Source organism: Rhincodon typus, chromosome 9 (genome assembly GCF_021869965.1).
Source record: "Rhincodon typus isolate 14 chromosome 9, sRhiTyp1.1, whole genome shotgun sequence".
Taxonomy (NCBI): Eukaryota; Metazoa; Chordata; class Chondrichthyes; order Orectolobiformes; family Rhincodontidae; genus Rhincodon; species Rhincodon typus.
Window position 1 is genome coordinate 42,188,965 of NC_063340.1, and position 20,870 is coordinate 42,209,834.

Genomic DNA, 20,870 nt, shown 5'->3' on the forward strand with positions numbered 1-20,870 from the left:
AGAAATAGTAGGGCATTTAAGACTCAGATGAGGAGGAATTTTTTTTCATTCAGAAGGTAATGAATCTTTGGAATTCTCTATCCTAGAGGGCTGTGAAAACTCAATCATTGAGGCATGTTCAGGACAGAAATGGATTGTAATCACATCAAGGGGCATAGAGATAATGCAGTAAAGTGGCATTGAGGCAGATGATGACCCATGAGCTAATTGAATGACTGACCATACTCAACGGATTGAATAGCCTGCTTCTGCTCCTATATTCCTTCCTACCAGGATGTTGCCAACTGTGGAAGATTTGAGCTATAAGGATAGGCTGGAGAATAGGAGGTTGAGAGGTGACCTGATAGAAGTTTATAAAATAATGAGAGGTATAGATAGAGTTAATGGAAGTTGCCTTTTCCTGAGGATGGGGGATTTCAAGATTAGGGGGCACATTTTTAAGGTGAGAGGAGAGAGATTTACAAAAGACACGAAAAGCAATTTTTTTTATACAGTGGGTTGTTCGTGCGTGGAATGAACTTCCTGAGGAAGGGGTGGATGTGGGTAAAATTACAATGTTTAAAAAACATTTGGATAGGTAGATGATTAGGAAAGGTTTGGAGGAATATAGGCCAGGATCAGACAAGTGGAAGTGGTTTAGTTTGAGACTATGTTCGCCATGGACAGGTTGGACCGAAGGGTATGTTTCCGTGCTGTATGACTCTATGACTCTATGACTATGTTCCTATTAGGCGCTGAATATAGAGCAGGATTTACAGATCAGAACTTCGATCATGTTGGAGTTGCATCATTGCGAAGCTGTGAAGGCCATATGGAACACCAGAAAAGAACTGCCCAGAGCATGAGAGAACATGTTAAGGAAATATTCTTTCCTGTTGACAAAGTAGTACTATCAGTTCCATAGTTTCCAAAGTGGTTGCTCCCATCCTTATTATGTTCAATCATTGTAGTGGTTATCTTTGCAACAATTGTCACAATGATCACCACCACAACAGCATTTCATGGATTTATTGGAATTCAGGGATTAAGATTCAACCTCAGGTTGATTCTTTCAGTTTTCAATTTTTTTTCCCCTTAAACAGATATAAATGAATGTGAAACAGGAAATGTTTGTCTGGAACAAGAGAAATGTTGGAACTATCATGGTGGATATAGATGTTATCCTCGAAATCCATGCCACGAACCTTATAATCAGATGTCTGAAAAGTAAGTATTTAAACATTTCAACTCTCTTAACACTGTTTTGATTTCATGATTCAGGAGGGAAACAAATCAAAATGAAAGTGAACTTCTAACATTTGAAAATCAACCGAGTTATAAACTATCTTAAAAATATCGGGAATGTTACAAACAAGTGATCATCATTACCTCATCCTGAAACATATCTTCAAGTGAGCATTTACTCTTTTGAGGCGCACAGCCATTATCTAGACTAAAATAGATATAGCTAATCCCAACCAATTTTCAACTTCCCTAACTGCATATAGCATTTTGTATATATTATTAAAAAATAGCATTTTTTATTCTACAGAATTTAGAGGAGGTCCCCTAAAGCATTTTAATGTTTGACCTTAGAATGTTACATTCTGATTAACTTTTAGCACTTTTTTTCGCAACGAATAAATTCTTAATTTAATTAACATTAATAAATTGACATGTAGGTTTTTGAGAGACCAGTGAGATCTGAAAATGATGTCAACAATCACTCACTTATCCTAATTTAGTTTGCATGGAGGTTATCCAATGTAGTTGATCACCATTTGAGCAGGACCTCCTATTCTCCTCCAGTGTTCCCAATTCATATTTGGCTTCTCTCCCCTCTAAGCAATTCACAGCAATTACTCTCACTTTTCAAGCTGGCACTCTTCCACTGTCCATTCCAAGCTGATGCTGGTGTTACATAGAAACATAGAAAATAGGTGCAAGAGTAGGTTTTCTCCCCATGACCCTTGATCCCTTTAGCCACAAGGGTCATGTCCAGCACCCTCTTGAATATATCCAATAAACTAGGCCTAACAGTTTTGTGTGGCAGAGAATTCCACAGGTTCACAACTCTCAGTGAAGAAATCTTTCCTCATATCAGTCCTGAATGGCTTACCCTTTATTCTTAGACTACGACCCTTAGTTTTGGATTTCCCCAACACTGGAAACATTCTTCCCACATTTAGCCAGTCCGGTCCCATCAGGATTTAATATGTTTCGCTGAGATCCCTCCTCATTCAATACAGTCTTTCTTCATATGTCAGTTCTGTCATTCCAGGCATTAGTCTGTTTTTCCTCTCTCAGGTAATATTGGTACCTTCTTCCCTATCTACAGCCTCAGACCCCAAACCATGCCCCTTTTCAGATTCACCCTCTTTTTCTCCCCTTACCAAGGATCACTTCCTACTTCTGTCAGCTTCTCTTCCTTTCACATATCCCTCCCTTCCCTTTTCATTTAATTGCCATCCTTTCCCCTTCCTTTTCCTCTTCATTACAATCCATTCTCCCTCTTCACTGGCCACCCATTGTGCCCTCCTGCAATGCCATCTTACTTCATTATCATCCGTTTCACCCTCTTCATTACCATTCACTTTCCCCTACTCCTTTTCCTTAATTCCAATTTAGCACTATTGATAACGAACCATAATGAAACTGCTACCAAATTGTAGAAAGGTCTAGCTACTTCACATTACAGCTAGAAATGACAGTACTTGCAAGAATTCCCAGTACAGTATGTAGTGTGCAGAATCATTTCCATTAGCAGTAGAAGCAGCGTCTAAAGGAGCAAAATTTGGTCTGGTTCAGTGGTGCTGGGACTTAAACAGAGTAGAACTGAGGAGACGGAGCTGACCTGGACTAAGTTTTGTCAGCAGACACTGTGATATGCAGCTTCTAAGTGAGTATCTTTATTTCTAGTGATACTGAGAAGCATGCATTACTGGTACTTAGAAAAACTATATGGCTTTCTTCAGCAACAATTCATATACATAAAGCATATGTAGAATAACAAAATATCCCAAGGAGCTTAATGAAAAGAACCAAGTGAAAATATATTTTACACCAAGCTACAGAGAGGGATAGCAGGCAGCAAGACAGATGACCGGAAGCTAGTTCAGGAGCAGCACCTTAAAAGGAGAGAGGCATAGAGGAGTGGCAAGGATTACACAGGGTAATTCTGGAGATTAGGATCAAAACTGCAGAATACGGTCAGAAATAGGGCTGCAATTAAAATCAGGGATACGGGGAAAGCCAGAACTGAAGGAGTGGAAAACCCCACCAGCTTGTTAAGCTGGAGTAGGCTATAGAGGTAGTGAAGGGCAAAGATAACACCGATAAAGTCCACATTGAGACCATTAGGCTACAGCTCCCAAGGCGGAATATGAGGTGCTGCTCCTCCAGTTTCTGCGTGGCGTCATTGTGACATTGTGACAATTCCACCTTGGGAGCCTATTACCCAATGGTCTCAGTGTGGACCTTATCAGTTTCCCACCTATCCGCTCCTCCCACCTCACTGACCAATCCCCACCACTGCATCCTGCACTCACCTATCACCATCCCACCTACCTTCCCCAGCCCCACCCCTCCTCTCTATTTATTTCACGGCTCCCTTCCCCCTCCCCCAATTTCTGAAGAAGGGTCCTGACCTGAAACGTCAGGTTTCCTGCTCCCCTGATGCTGCCTGGCCTGCTGTGTTCATCCATTTCCACACTGTGTTATCTCTGACTCCAGCATCGGCAGTTCTTACTATCTCTGAATACAGGAGGGGTGCTGAGCAGGATGGTATGTGCTGAAAGGTACAGAAAGATCAAGAAGGACAAAAGGGACAGTTTATCATGAACGCTGTTAACAAAGAATGTTATTTGCAAATTTCACAGCAGCTGTTCCAATGCTGCAACCTAATTGGAGGTATTCCAACATAGAATCAAAGAAAAACTGGGCATGGATTTGGGAAATGACAACACATTCCAGGATTTTAGAGAGTGAAGGGATTTTAGAAATGGGACTACAGTTTATTACGACAGATATTTGAGTTCATTTGTATGGACATACTGCACTATAACCTGATTCCTCAATATGTACCAATTAATCCTAAAGCAGTATTCCTAGGAAACTGCAGGATATGCTGAGCATTTGCACTCTTAATGATGCCTATTTTGCTTTATTTTTAAATTCAGTCGCTGTGTCTGCCCAGCAGCAAATGCAGCTTGCCGTGACCAGCCTTATTCCTATGTGTATAAATACATGAATGTTCGATCAGACAGATCTGTCCCATCTGATATCTTCCAAATTCAAGCAACAAGTGTTTACCCCAATACCTTCAACACCTTCCAGATCATCTCTGGAAATGAAGGCGAGTTCTATCTGAGGGTGAGTCATATTTACATTTTCCTATCAACTACTTTTTTTTGATTTCAAGAGGTGGGCCTCAAAAATCTGTATGATAGTTGAAATGTTCGTAGTGGGAGTCTCACCCAATTGCTTCTCAATAGATTGCATCTCACCACTAAAGGGAGTGCTTCTAAAGGGCCTGTCTTTCAAAGAGGCCAGAAGTTAACATATTGCTGTTTGGTCCCAGATTGAAGAAGGGAGGGAGGATAGAATGTGAAAAGTTGGGGGTGTGCACCTCCCTGGAAAAAATGATTTGTTCTCCCCTCATTCCCTGTTCTGGGGAGAACAGTTTGAAAATGTGGTAAAAATCATGCAACATTTCCTTTGGTGTTTCAGACCACAGAGCCACCAGATGTCATGGAGATACTCCTGATCTGACAAAGTGTATCTGTAGCAGTGCTCTCTGGGGCCCAGTAAAAGCCTTAGACCCGGAACAGACTCCACTCCTTCCTATGCCAGCTCCCAGGTTTGAGGCTCATCGAGGTTCCATTCAATGGAATACAATCCTGGGAGGTTCAGGGCAAACCTTGGTAGAAGACCTAGGGATTTTCAGATCCATGGTGTTTGAATGAAATTGTTGATGATCAGAGTGCTATTTCTAATCAACTTGCCATCAAAAACAAAATACTCAAGTGTTATCTTTATTTTCAATCAGAAGGCTAAACAAATAGTATATTTTCCATCTGCTGCCGGAATCCGACAACTTTCCACATTTAGTTCATGACAATGCCACTACCTTACCCTTGGCCCTCACATAGTTACCTGCAATAATTGCTTTGCCTATATTTTATCTATGTATCTAGACCAGACCCTGAAAACCCACTGGTACATGCTCAGTGAATTCTCCCACATCACATCTGCCATTGCCTTCCAGCATGGATACCAGTCAATCTGAGGTACCATGCCATAAAGGTACAACTCTGCTGTCAACTTAGCCAGAAATTCTGACACCAGTGGAATCAGGGGCCAAAGCCCAACCCCACCAAGGTCTTGCTTTCCCCTCTGTCAGGGTGGCATTTCTATAACAATAAGGCTGCAACCATTCTTTGGGATACAAGCCACTTGCTCCAACTGGACCCTCTGAATCCATCATCTGGAAGTGGCTTGGTATCTTCTAAGAAGCAAGAGTAAAATTAGCAAAGCAAACCCCTGCCCCAGGCTGTTCTCAATATCAAAGGCCTTGGAAGACTTTCTGTCCCTTATCTGGCAGAAACTGGGTCTCTAGCCTTCTGCCTTATTCCTATTACATGATGTTACAGTGGGTGTCTGTCAGAATTCATGAATACACTTTGGCCCATCTATGTCTTAAAAGTATCAAGTTAAAATACTGGCACATAAATCTTTCAGGTTTTTCCTCCATGAAGTTTATTTGGGACAAGAGTGCACCACATGTCACTTTAACCTAATGAACGCTCAGTCCTGACTCTTTGCTAATATAAATTATATACATTGGCCCTCAATTCTCACAGGGATTGTACCAATTTTCCACTTTGCCTCTGTAGTGAAACTCCATAACCAATCGTTTTCAGCCTTTTTTAATTGGGTCATTGGATGTGGGCATTGTTGGCAGGGCCAACATTCATTGCCCATCCTTAGTGACCTTTGAGAAGATGCTGGTGAGCCACCTGATTGAATCACTGCAGCCCCTGTACTCTAGATACAGCCATCAACCTATTGAGAGGTTGTTCAAATGTGTTTGTATGTGACTTTCAGGCATACCATTTCTCCAAATGTTCTGCTAATCCCCCTTCAAAAAACACAATGACAACCATTGTGAAAATTGAGGCCATAGGGATTAATGTCTTTCTTTAGGCAACAAACTAGGGAAGTCTATTATATCTGAGCCAAGAAGCAGCAAGGATTTTGAAAGTCTACCTTTATTTACATTGGCCCTGCAACCTCTGGAGCATAAATCATGTATTCTGATGCCAGTTACTAGATTGAGGTCTCCCAGTATTGGGTCTCTCCAACTGCCAAATAAGAGGAGCATGGTGAGGGAAAAGCAATTGCCGGGGGTGAGGATCCCAAGCAGGGGTGGCTAGGAATACTTTTGTGAAGTTGGAAGTTGAAGTTAGAGTTGGAATCTTCTCTGAGCCTGCTTCCACCTGCTTTTTATGGATTCTATGATTTAAAGGGCAGCATGGTGGCTCAGTGGTTAGCACTGCTGCCTCACAGTGCCATTGACCCAGTTCGATTCCAACCTCGGGCAACTGTCTATATGCAGTTTGTACATTCTCCCCATGTCTGCATAGGTTTCTGGTTTCCTCCCAAAGTCCAAAGATGTGCAAGCTAGGCCATGCTAAATTGCCCATAGTGTTCAGGGATGTGTACGTTAGGTGCATTAGCCATGGGAAATGCTGGGTTACAGGGATAGGTCGGAGGGATGGGTCTGAGTGGGATGTATTTCGTAGGGTCAGAGTCACCTTGTTGGTCTGAATGGCCTGTTTCCACAATCTTGAGCCCCACAAGATTAATACTTAACTTGGTTGACGATTGTGTTTGCATCACCTGTGGAACAGGTGCTAATGTAAGGCACACATTACAACAGTTCTGACTTTTAAAGGCAGTTGAAATTCTAGATTTGCACACTAAAAATCATCTACTGCATTAAATAGGTTGGTACTTAGGCTGGGAGACCCAAGTGATGCTGGCATCCACATCATTGTTATCAGACAGTGATAGCTGATCAAAACGTTGGTTATATAATCGTGTATTGTATCCTGCAGTGGTGGGACATAACTTGCATGCCAGTAATTCTGTCGCTGTTGACTGATGAGTAGCCAATCTCTAATATTTCTTTAAGCCGGAACTGCGGTGATGTTGAATTGAAATTTCACAGGTTGCATATGCCACTGATTTCTGGCTGGTCCCTCTCAATGCAAATGGGAATCAATCTCTTTGGATTCAAATGCTATCTGACTTCTGCTTAGTGGTATCCACTTGCATCACTTCATGAGACATATGCCTCCAGCTCCACGTGTATATACCAATGGTTATTCTAGAGTTATATCTCCCACCACACCCCATACCCAACCTTCCAGGAATGCCGCTAGAGGAGGAAGGGCAGATAGAAGTGCTGAAGCTCACACTCAGATTTACACGGTAACCAGTTGGAGCGATGTTCTACCCCATTCAACCTTCCCATTTCAGAGGCTGCTGCCTTAGAAAGGAAATCTATATTTTTTAAACCCTATTATTTACTTATTTCCCATGTTTGTATTCCTGCAGCAAACAAGCAATGTGAGTGCAATGCTGGTCTTAGTGAAGCCTTTAACAGGACCAAAGGAGTACATCGTGGATTTGGAGATGTTAACAGTCAATGCCGTAATGAACTACCGGACTACCTCTGTGTTGCGGTTGACAATAGTAGTGGGACCTTATTCATTTTAGTTAATATAACACAGATAAGAATAGCCAAAGTAAAGCATTGATTACCACAGCAATTAACATTTTGATGTGTTTATGTAATTTGCTTTATGATTCAGTTTAACTTTCACATTTGTATTTTTGTGTCTTTTTGTACAAAGTGCCTTTAATAGTGTGTGTAGAGATAACTTACTGAAATAACTATACGTTACAAATTAATATTTAAAGCTACATAAAGTTCTATAATGTCTGCTTTCCAGCCCAAAATTACTTAATATCATGATGTACAAAGTTGTTTTCTAATCAAATAAAATGTAGTTCATATATGAATTTGTTGTAACAGAGTCATAGAGATCTACAGCACAGAAATGGGCCTTTCCACTCATTCTGTCATTCTCTTTGAAATAATTTTACTACCACTAAATAAAATTACAATATCATGAATATAAATCATTTACTTTTCATATTAAAACTTCATAAACAGGACTAATTTTGAATTAAATTGATTCTTGCTCTAACATTCATTCCTGTAAGGGTTAATGTATTGATTGCCTGTCTTCAATCAACTTCAAGTTGAAGTTTCTATATTAATAATAGAATTTCTGTTAACAGCAATCATGAGGTCATTGTACAACTTCTAAATATTATGTTATAGATATAAAGTGGAGTTGTTTGGCAATTGAATAACTTTGTCATAATAACCCTGAGAATCCTTGTGCCTGCTGTACTGGTATAACTAGCAAAGCGAGAACTGGAACCCCATTCTGTCAATGGCCATTGTTACTTGACTGAATGAATTATCTGGATTCAAGGTAGACTCAACATCGCCAGTGGACATCGATGCCAGTATTGGTACGATGTGGAAAATCACTGGAGACTGGAGAAGCCAAACTAACAAGCCACTCCTGAAGGAGGCCAGCATCAAACGTCAAGGGGAGAATCTTACATGAGTCTGAACAACATAGACTGTAGCACGATGTGTGACAGAATCGATCAAAATATTCAGCAAAGGATACCTCAGCATTGAAATCATCTCACCGCATCTTTCATGCCTTTTTCAAGCAGCATGATGAGATTTTTAATAGACAGTGGTGAGATTTCAATTCACACTCATTGTTTGTTATATGTCTTGTTAAGAGCCCACCTCACCTTATTCATATTCCTGTTGCTATTATACCAAACAAACTAGCCATTGGAAAACTCAACGTGGAAACCTGAGCAGCTTCTTGGCTGTGTCAACTCACCATAAACTCCATCTTACCCACAATCAAACTGCAGAGCAGAGCAGAGCATGATCCACCAGCTACATGTACCCTTCCATTGGTACTCCACTGACAGGGGCCCATCGCCATCATTCTGGCATCATCCAGTGCACTAGCAGGGTGCCCTGCAAGGACAGACTAATCTACCAGGGCATACTGACAACCAGGCATATGCAACTGCACAGAGAAAGGCACCCAGTTCACAGTTTGGATCAGGATGCCTACCAGAACTGCTCTCCTGCTCTTTCAGAACATCTTGGTGCCTACCAGCATACTGGCAGCATGTATGCCTAGCCTTGCTTGCCCTGCCGTACCTTGCCTTGCCCAGCCGTGCCTTACTGTGACAATTGGTGCAGTCACAAGCCAGAGGAGGAGATGACCTAGTGGTATTATTGCTAGGCTATTAATCCTGAAATGCCAGTGATGATCCGTGGACCCAGGTTCAAAATCCTGCTATGCCAAAAGGAGTCTAATGGTAACCATGAAACCATTGGCAGTTGTCAGAAAAACTTATCTGGCACGTTAATGTCCTTCAAGGAAGGAAATCTACCATTCTCACCTGGTCTGGCCTACATATGACTCCTGACCACATCAATGTGGTTGATTCTCAACTTCCCTCTGAAATGGTGTAGCAAGCCACTCAGTTGTAACAATCACTATGAAGTCTCAATGAATAAATGGAACCAGATGGATGACTGGCATTGACCTAGGTACTGGAAAAGACAACTATAGAAACAGCCCTGTCAACCCTGCAAAGCCCTCCTTACTAACATCTGGGGGTTAGTGCCAAAATTGGGAGAGCTGTTTCACAGACTACTCAAACAACAGCCTGACACAGTCATACTCATGGAGTCATAACACACAGACAATGTCCCAGACACCACCATCACTATCCCTGTATATGTCCTGTCCCATGAACAGGACAGACCCAGCAGAGGCTGCGGCACAGTGTATACAGTCAGAAGGGAGTTGCCCTGGGAATCCTCAACCCTGAATCTGGACCCCATGAAGTTTCATGGCTTCAGGTTAAACATGAGCAAGGAAAGCTCCTGCTGATTACCACCCTCCCTCGGCTGGTGAATCAGTACTCCTCCATGTTGAACAACACTTGGAGGAAACACTGGGGCTGGAAAGGGTGCAAAATGTACTCTGGGTGTGGTATTTCAATTTCCACCACCGACAGTTGCTCGGCACCACTGACCAAGCTGGTTGGATCCTAATGGACGTAGCTGCTAGACTGTGTCTACACTAGGTGGTGATGGAACCAACAAGAAGGAAAAAACATACTTGAGCTCATCCTTACCAATCTGCCGGCTGCAGATGCATCTGTCCATAACAGTATCAGTACGAGTGGCCACCACATAGTCCTAGTGGAGACGAAGTTCCACCTTCACATTGCGAATAACCTCCATCAGGTTGTGTGGTACTGTCACCTTGCGAAATAGGACAGACTTCCAAAAGACCTAGTAAATCAAGACTGGCCATCTATAAGGTACTATGCGCCATCAACAGCAGCACAATTGTACTGCAGCACAATCTGCAACCTCATGGTCTGGCATATTCCCCATATCAATCACTAGCATCAAGCCAGGGGATCAACCCTGGTTCAATGGAGGATTCAAGAGGGTATGCCAGGAGCAGCACCGGGGGCATACCTAAAAATGAGGTGTCAACCTGGTTGAGCTACCAACAGGACTACTTGCATACCAAACAACATACGCAGCAAGTTATAGACACAGCTAAGCGATCCCACAAACAACAGATCAGATCTAAGCTCTGCATTCCTGCTACATCCAGTTAAGAATGGTAGTGGACAATTAAACAATTCACTGGAAGAGGAGACTCCACAAATATCCCCATCCTCAATAAAGGAAGAGCCCATAACATCAGTGCAAAAGATTAGCCTGAAGCATTCATAACAATCTTCAGCCAGAAGTGCCAAGTGGATGATCCACTTTGGGCAGCACTGTAGGCTCAGCAGTTAGCATTGCTACCTCACAGAGCCAGTGACCCGGGTTCAATTATACCCTCGGGTGACTGTTTGAAGTTTGCATGTTGTCCCCATGTCTACGTGGGTTTCCTCTGGGTGGTCCAATTTCCTCCCACAGTTCAAATATGTGCAGGTTAGGAGGATTGCCCATGCTAAATTGTCCCATAGTGTCCAAGGATGTGCATTTCTATGGGAAAAACATGGTCATAGGGTAGGGGAATGGGACTGGGTGGAATGCTCTTTGGAGTGTTGTTTTGGACTCAGTGGGCCAAATGGCCTGCTTCCGCATTCTAGGGATTCTGATTCTATGATCTCGTCCCCAGCATCACAGTTCTGAGGAAGAGTCACCGGACCCAAAACGTTAACTCTGTTTTTTCCTTCACAGATGCTGCCAGACCTGCTGAGCTTCTCCAACAACTTTGTTTTTGTCACAGATACCAGTCTTCGGACAATTCAATTCACTCCATGTGATATCAAAAATGGTTGGAGGCACTGGATGGTGCAAAGACTATGGGTCCTGACAACATTCCAGCAATAGTAGTGAGGACTTGTGCTCCAGAACTTGCCACTCCCTTAGCCAAGCTGTTTCGGTACAGCTATAATACTGGCATCTATCTGACAATGGAAAATTGCTCAGCTATGTCCTGTACGCACAAAGCAGGACAAATGCAACCCAGCCAATTACCATCCCATCAGTCTACTCTCGATCATCAGTAAAATGAAGGAAGGTGTCATCAACGGTGTCATCAACAGTGTCATCAAGCAGTACCTGATCAGCATTGACCTGCTGAGTGATGCCCAGTTCAGTTTCCATCAGGGTCACTCAGATCCTGACCTCTTTACAGCCTTGGGTCAAACATGAGCAAAAGAGCTGAATTCCAGATGTGAAGTGGGAGTGAAGGCCTTTGACATCAAAGCCGTGTTTGACCAGGTGTGGCATCAACAAGCCCAGCAAAAATGGAATTAATGGATATCACCGGCAGACTCTCTGCCAATTGGAATCATACCTGGCAAGGAGAAAAATAGTTGAGGTTATCAGAAGTCAGTCATCTCGGCTTCAGGACATCTCTGCAGGAGTTCTTCAGGATAGTGTCCTAGTTCCAACCATCTTCAGCTATTAATGACTTTCCCTCCATCATAAGGTCAGATGTGGTGATTTTTGCCAATGATTGCACAATGTTCAGCACCATTCACAACTCCTCAGATTGTTGTCCTGTTGCCTCCTCTTGCTGTAATTAAGAGGGAAGGGGGCCATGGTTGGGTTGAGGAGAAGTTGTAGCCAGGTGTATGCACATATACACAGTTTGGGGAATGGCCTGGGGTAGCGTGAATCCTGTGGGGTTCAGGGAATGGGTACTGAGGAAGCAGAGTGTGATGTTGAGTCTCTAAGTAACATATTGATGATAAGCCACTGGCTTGGTGTCATTTTAATCATAAGGAACTGGAAAGTGTGCAATGTTGAGGGGAACAGCCGCGAACAAACTGTCAATTTGCAGGAAAATTGAGCCGGCTTATGAGGCAGGGGGCTGCATCTGCAACTGCTCAGTGAAATTCACAGGAGGATAACATTGATCACGAGCATGTGATATGTTGGCCATACAGGCATGCAGATTGCCTATCCCCTGCGTCCTGCAATGAGGACTCTTCTCTCAACCGCTCTGTCCACAAGGACCTCCAAGTCACTCTATAGGAAGCATGGTGCCAGCTTCTCTTTGGCATCTCTCCTGACTCTTTTCACAACCAAACAGGACTGTTGCCAAGTACCAGCTCTCCTGCTGGTGCCCTGCAAGCTTTGAAATATGGCCAGAATGAAAGGGGTACTAGTCTTAGAGCAGATATCCAGTGAGTGGCAAACTTCTCCAGAAATGGTATGTGGTAAGACCAGGTGGAAATTAGATGTGATATTCTCCATAAGGGTGGGAACACCAAGTCAAGTGGCAAATTTAGTAAGATACGGTGAGTAAAATCTTTTAATATTACAACGAGAATCTCTCCAGATAACAGGACATGACTTGCACTGAGCCAAAAAAATGTAAGGTTCAGCCCCAGGCTTTCTTTTAATGCGGCCCATTCACTCCATTTAAAATGTTAAGTATTCATGAGGGTTTCAGCATTTTACAAGGGTGTCCAAGCAGGGCCCAAGCCTGGATACCAAGGGCGGTCTCACTTCCACTAAAATTGCCCAGATTATCAGATCTTCCCAGGAAGCGGAGAGTGGGTGGGAAGGAGATAACAGCCAAAGGAATTCCAGAAGGGGAGCTGTTCAGAGCACTGTTTCTCCAACATGAACATGAAATGAAAACTGTTGTAATGTTCTCTGTTATGTTTAATCCATTTACCAGCCCAATTCCATCTCCTGAGGATACATCTACATCTCTTATTAGCCAGGATGCTAAGGTGAAATTACACCAGAGAATGATGGAAGCATAGGTTGGAAGATTTGCTACTGCATTCTCACTTGAAGGAAGATCTACTCCCCTTTGCCTCACCAGGAATGGGAAATTTTACTACCTTTCAACAGCCACATCCATATCCATGTACTGCTGGGCTTCAATTTACTGTAGATTTTCCTCGTGTCTGCTCCATTTAGCACTGCTTCCCACTGGGGGGATGTAATAGTTGGTCCCAGAAAGTGGTTTAACCCTAGGCTTTCCAAGTGAAGTTCTTTTCACAGTGTCCTCTCTATCTTTTGACACATTGCCACTAAAAGGACAATCCTGACCATTAATTCCTTCTATCATTTGAAAAACATTGAACTTCAGATTTCTTTAGCGTTTTGCTAGTATTAAACATAATTCAATAAGCTTTTCTTTGTGCCTGAATGGTATAAACTGTCATGTTTGCCACAACTGAATTCAATGTTACCTGGGTGGGCTCAATAATGTTTTACAATGTGTCAGTATCAGGAAATGAGAACCTCAGTAAAAGATTCCATAAAGATTTTGAATATCAGAATTAACAGAAAACATAAATATAGCTGCACAGCCCAACTGAACGTTATAATATCACAGTAAGTTGCTGAAAAGCATTGTGATCAAATCCTGCAAGAAGCAATTGTGTCAAAGAGAAAATTATCCTCCCAGCAAATGTCTTGAAACAAACAGCAAAATAAACTGTATTGAAAGATGCTCAATTCCTGCAAAAACATTCAGGGGGAATCCAAGAAAATCTGCCTCTTAAAAGTGAATCTGGTGGCGGACAAATTATTTATTTGAGTTCTTCAAGCATGATTTTCAGTTCTCCAAAAATTTGCAAATTCAGTTTTTTTTTAGCTATGGTGTCTTTTTTTAAAATAATTGAACACATTTCCCTTGTTTATATTACAGAAACATGAGGCTGAATCATTCCATACTTTGGTTAAATGTCATTCTTGTTGAGTTTCATAGAAGATTTCTCTCCATGAAGGCTAACACGTTTTCTTGGGTGATCATACTTGCCACATTAACTCAGCACAACGCTGCTATGGTGCCCCTCTCATCCAATGCTAGCTTGATTCTCCTACTTGCCATAGCTAAAAGTATTTGCCACTGTCAGGATATTTGGCCTCTTGAGCATCAGCGCCACATTTAAAAGATCATTGCACAACCAGTCAAGCTCTGTCAAGCTGCCCTGCAGGACCACCAACAATGACTCCCGAACACAGGGACAAGGCACCTTTAGCTTGTTCCAGGGATAACAAGGTGTAGAGCTGGATGAACATAGCAGGCCATGCAGCATCAGAGGAGCAGGAAAGTTGATGTTTCGGGTCTCGACCCTTCTTCAGAAATGCCTACCTCTTCAGCTTATTCCAGATGCCTCTTCTACACAAGAAGACAGGGCAGTGCCAGTGGAACCCAACCAGAGGAGAGAACACACAAAGGCCCTGAAGTCTTTTCTCAGGTCACTCCAGAAGTGGCTGGGCATTCTACATCCATCTTGCCTTCCACCCTAGGGCCTGTGACAGCTCAAACTGAGGAGGGTGAACTTCCCTCCCGGCAGGTCATACTCAGAACATCTCAGCCCTGGAGGTGCAAACACCCCTGGGGTCACCTGACCAAACTTACAGGGCCAGCAGTGTCCACTGTAAGGCAGGCTCACCCCCATCCCAACTGTGGAACCTGGGTCTGCACTGAGACCGAGTGGAAACCTTCTGAAGTCACATAAGTGGGACAGATGAGACGTCAATGTAAACTTGTTTCCATTTTCGTTTCATCCTCAGTTTGTGTGTGTGTGTGTGTCTCACCGCAATGACAGCATTGAATGTACAGAGACCACCCATCCTTATTCCTCCTTACTGTTAATAGTCCAAGGGGGAAGTGAGCAGTTCCTGGTAGTGCACTGTAACTCCATTGAAGCCAGGGTGCTGCTTACAGTCAATGACCCCTCCCCCTTTCTCTACCATGCTCTATCATACCCTTCCCTTAATTCTAGAGTTCTCTTCTCCTTCATTATTGTAATCCCCTCTGCGCACTAGCATTCTCCATTATTCAGTTCCTCACCGTCCCTCCCACTTATTAGCCCCTGAGATATCCCCCGCCCAACTGTAACTTTTAGCAGACAGACCTCTAGGCCTGACTTGGCCCAACCTCTTGAATGACTTAGCCAGACAGTCCCAACCAACCAGTGATCAGACCCCCAAATGATATCTGTCGAGCCCTCTGACTGAGTTCCTGAGACTCCCCAGAGTGGCTGCACTGGCCTAACTGACCGCAGCCCACTCCCTGGGCTGCAGACATATGGACCTTCTGATCCCTTACTGCCACAATCCAGAGCCTGACAGTGCCTAAGCCCCTGGACTGATATCAAAGGCTGTCCTTGACTGACTGGGCTGCACCCCTGCACCCCCTCCGCCCCCCCCCCCACCCTCCCCACCTCCCAAACCTGCTCCCAATTCCCAAATTACCTGGTTTTCGACCCAGGTTGACAGAAAGTACAGACCAGGTTTCTGTACTTAACAAGAAAACACTATTTATGACAGGTCAGTAGATTCTAGCCACAGGTAGCAATTAACTAAATGCTACAAATTAAAACTCTAAACCCTTTATAAAGTTCCCCTTTCACACACTGACAGACAAATGTAAACAAGAAACAAAAGAACATAGGGAAAGTGTAGAGGGTAAGCTAGGAAAATAACTCCACCACATTTGTCCCCAGATCTGCTGGGTTGGTCCTTGCTAATGCAAACATCTCTCTTTGGCCTCCCTTTTCAAGTGCTTCCTTTGGTTTGCAAGAAATACAGGGTGGCTGATTCTCTTATGAAAAGTCTCGGAATCATTCAACTCATGGTCACAATTTGCAACATTTGCTGAAGGAAAGTTAAGCTGGTTTTCTTCTGGTTTAAAGTAACTTACAGCACAGAACTAAGATAGAGGGTTTTTTTTTAGCTGCTGCAGACCTGATAGTTTTTCTTCTGGTCTGAGCTATCTTTCCACTGTCTTGTTCACAGGCCAAGCTGTCCAGCTACCTCACAACAATCACATAGTTGCTGGCAGACAAAAAAACCTCTTCATTGATAATTGGCCCCTAGTGCTTATCAATCAACTTGACTTGTAAACAACCCCATCACCTCCAGTTCATCTGCACACTGCCAGGACCCACTGACAGACAAAGTTCACAATACTCACCAAATTCCTTACATTTAAAGCACACAACCATCTTTGTAAATCCCTGTTTTTTTTTAACAGGACTTTCTCATTTCAGTCCACAGTTTCAAAAAGCTCAAAGGTAAAATCAACGTGGTCTTTACAACTTGAATACAACTTGCAGATAAGGCTTTAAGTTAAATAGTTGGGAGTCAGTTGCTTGGAAAATTTTAAGTACAATGGTAAAGTAGAAGATAGCATCGCAGGTACAGGTAAGTGATGGGGATGATTGTTAGTAGAAAATAAAAGGAAGAATCAGAATGTATGAGTTATATTGTACCAAGGAGCCCTAAAAGTATAGGAAAACTCAGTAATAGAATACAAGGCTTTGTACCTTAATGCACCAAGCATAAGGTAGATGAGTTGACAGTGCAAATTGAGGTAGATGAACATGATCTCATAGCCATTACGGAAATATGTTTTCAAAGAGATCCAAGCTGGAAACTTAACATTCAGAGCTATTTGACCTTTAGGAGAGACAGGAGGGATGGAAAAGGTGGTGGGGTGACAGTGTTAGTAAGAAATGTAATGAATACAGTTGTGAGAGATGATCTAAGCTTGGATGATGTACAGGCCATTTGGGCAGAGGCAAAAAACAGCAAAGGAAATAAGACATTGATAGGAATACAGACAGTAACCAAACTGTGGAAGAGGATATAAATCAACAAATAATAGGAGCATGTAGAAAGAACAGAGCAATAATTGTGGGTGACTTTAATCTTCGTCTTGCATTGTAGGATCATAAAAGAAGTAGCTATAGAATTAGTGAATACATTGGTTGTAATTTTTCAAAAAATCTTTGGATTCTGGAGAAATACCAGAGGATTAAAAAACTGCCAATGTGACAAAAAGAGGGTAACTATAGGCCAATTAGCCTAAAATCTATTTTTGTAAAAGTATTGGAACCAATTATTAAGGAAGTAATAGTAGTATATTTGGAAATTCATAATCTAATCAAGCAGAGTCAGCATGGTTTCATGAAAGGGAATTCATGTCTGACTAATTTATTTGATTTTTTTGGAGGAAGTCTCAACCAGAGTGGATAGAGGGCAACCTGCAGATGTATTGCATTTGGACTTCCAGGAAGTATTCAATAAGGTTCCTCATAAATGGTTAAGTCTGAAGATAAGAGCTTACAATATTGGTGGTAGAATATTGATGTGGATAGAGAGTTGGCTCATGGGAAAAAGTAGTGTGAGGATAAAGGGTACTCTATCAGGTTGGTGACCCATGACTAGTGGGGTTCCACGTGGATCAGTGCAGGGGCCATAACTGTTTACAATATATATTAATGACTTGGATGAAGGAAGTGAGTGTACTGTAGCCAAATTTGCAGAGAACACAAAACTAGATGGAAAAGCAAGTTGTAAGAGATTTACAAACACTTTGCAGAGAGATATTGATAGGTTAAGTGAGCGAGCAAAAACTTGGCAGATAAAATATAATTTAGGAAAACATGAAACTGTCCATTTTGGAAGGAAGAACAAAAGAACAGAATATTATTTAAGTAGAGAGAAACTGCAGAAAGCTGCAACATAAAGGGTCTTGGGGAGACTTGTGCATGAAACACAGAAAGCTAGCACACTGGTGCAGTAGGTAATCAGGAAGGGTAGTGGAACATTGGCCCTTATTTCAAGGCATTTGGACTAAAAGAGTAGGGAAGTCTTACCACAACTGTACAAGGTGCTGGTGAGACCACATCTGGAGTACTATGAGCAGTTACGCTCCCCTTATTTAAGGAAGGATGTAATTTCATTGAAAGCAGTTAAGAGAAGGTTTGTTAACATGATCCATGCTTTGAAGGATTTCTCTTACGAGCAAAGATTAAATAGGTTGGGACTCTACTCATTGGAGTTTAGAAGAATGAGAGGTGGTCTCATTGAAACATATAAGTTTCTTAAGGGGCTTGACAGGGTAAATGCTGAGAGGGTGTTTCCCCTCGTAGGATAGTGTAGGACCAGACAGCATTGTCTCAGAATAAAGAGGCATCAATTTAAGATTGAGATGAGGAGGAATGCCCTCTCTTGGCGGATTGTGAGTCCTTGGAACTCCTTACCACAGAGAGCTGTTGGGCAGAGTCCTTGTGTATATTTAAGGCTGAGATAGACTTTTGATCAGTAGGGGAATCAAGGGTTATGGGGAAAGGACATGAAATTGGAAGTGAGAAATGTCAGATCAGTCATGATCCTATTGAATGATAGACCAAGATCGAGGGGGTGAATGAGCTATTCCTGTTCCCATTCGTGACAGTCATATGAACAACCTCTTGTATTACAGCACCATGATCAGTTGGCTCTTCCACCAGTAGTATCCAAGTAAACCAAAAGTATGTCAAACCTATTGGACAATTGCAAAGGTTACTCCTTCTTCCTGGGTGCCCTTACCTGCTCACACAAAGTTTCACTTTCTTGTCAATGAACATTGGCTAAATCAGAAGTCCTGGTCCTAACAGGTCTGAATGCTTCCTGATACAAATAATTTTTTTTTTTAAATCCCATCACACATACCTACAGACACTGAAAGATATACGACAAGATACAAATTATTACGGGTGGGGAAGAGAAATAAAAGTCAGAGAGGGATAGATCTGGCACTAGTTCAGATCACAAATATGGATCAGTTATTTTCTTTTAGCCTTCTTTTGACTCCTTCTGATTTCTTTGCTAAACATTTAAGGTTGTGGATATATCAATTCTCAGTCTTCTATTCCTTGGTTGGGAAATGGTCAAGGATCTCTTTTATTGGATTTTCCTCTTTTTCCTTTCAACACGGGAATTTGAAGAGCGAGCAGTTTACAGGAAATTGTTGAGTGAGAATAGCTCAAGGGGATTTTCTGTGACTCCTCCACACTGAAAGGAAACAGGGAAAGATTTAGATACTTTCTCTGTGTAGGATAGAAACTTCTCCAGTATTGTTCACATGCAAGCTGTAGCCATGTGCTCAGGAACAAATTAAGAAGTTGTTCCTGTGCTGAGCTCGCCTGTACCCACACAAGTGGACAATTGAAAAACCAACCACATAACTATTTAAAAATCTCCTTTTTTTTTTCTGTATTTCTGATTATGGACACAAATAGATTACAGAAAGAATTGCTTCACTTTTAAGAAACAAGTTTGCGAAACTCATTGTCGGTCACATTTACACTGCTGCTCTGTTTGAGCATTGGGAGAGTCTGTTTGTAGATTGGCTATTATTGGGGGTGTGTGCAAAGTGAGATTTGGCTGGAAACAGACTGCTGATTGGTTTGTGGAGTTGTAACCACTTGTGGGTATCAAAGGCCATTAACCTAACAACAACAATCTGATTGGCTCCTGGGAAGCCAAGCAGCTTGTAGCTGTGTACAACACTGGCAGGAGCCTTCAGGAAGTTGCAAGGGCAGATGTTGTGTCTTTCTCTCCAATAAAGTTTTAATTAGTAGAGTTATATGTCAACAGTTCATAATTGTTTACCTATTTCTTTATAATAGTAGTAGTTCCTGTTAAATACAGCAACCTTGACCCTGTTTGCTTGTTGCCTGGTTCTATTTGGCAGGTAAATTGGGGATTTTGTGTACTTTGATAAAATTTCTAACTTTTGTGATGTCTCCAGGAATAGTGAGGCTTGATTTCTTGTGTTCTACCCCAGTGACATATGACAATTGTATGTTAACAGAATTGCCCTGAACATATCCACTTATGGTGTTAATGTGACTAGCACACTTCCCCACTGATTGAATAGGCAACTCTGTATATAAAATGCATAATGTGCTCCAGTAACCTGCTTTTAAAACTGCAAACATCATTTTCCATAGTTTCCTTGGTATAAAGCAGTATCTTTCCTCATTTTTAGCCCACAGACCATTAGATAAAAGTAACCTGTACACTGCACGTGCTCAATGAGTGAACTTTCAAACTCATGAAGTGAATGAATGCTAATGTTTCCCCTCTATTCTGTCCCCCAAGGAATGGAGAGAGTCACCTTTCAGGTAAGTTTTACTTATACCATGTGCTGGGTAGCCTGGCTATGGAAACCCCAGCCAGGCTCACACCTTTGGCTCCTGCACTCCTGTAGATGCTATTTATCTCTCAGCCTGAATTCCATGAATTGTGGGCTCAATGTGACTGTTCCCAGGCCCAATATCTTATTGTTGAACTGATGTGACAAAGTATGAGTCCATGAATGCTACTTCTACAGCTTTGACTGCATTGTCCAAATGGCCATGGTTCACTGGATTACATGAGGGGGTAATGGCACACACTTAGAAATGTAGAAGATAAGAGC

At 42.3% G+C, this 20,870-nt stretch overlaps 1 protein-coding gene across 1 annotated transcript in view; it reads left to right on the plus strand.

The window, feature by feature from the left end:
* Nucleotides 1-8,164, plus strand: part of LOC109929136 (EGF containing fibulin extracellular matrix protein 1) — a 102,732-nt gene extending 94,568 nt beyond the window's left edge. Inside the window, exons 9-11 of the mRNA XM_048601038.1 lie at nucleotides 1,083-1,206; nucleotides 4,158-4,350; nucleotides 7,600-8,164. Coding sequence (XP_048456995.1) covers nucleotides 1,083-1,206; nucleotides 4,158-4,350; nucleotides 7,600-7,761 — 479 coding nt within the window. The 3' untranslated portion in view covers nucleotides 7,762-8,164. The remainder of the gene's footprint in view (nucleotides 1-1,082; nucleotides 1,207-4,157; nucleotides 4,351-7,599) is intronic.
* Nucleotides 8,165-20,870: the final 12,706 nt, after the last annotated feature.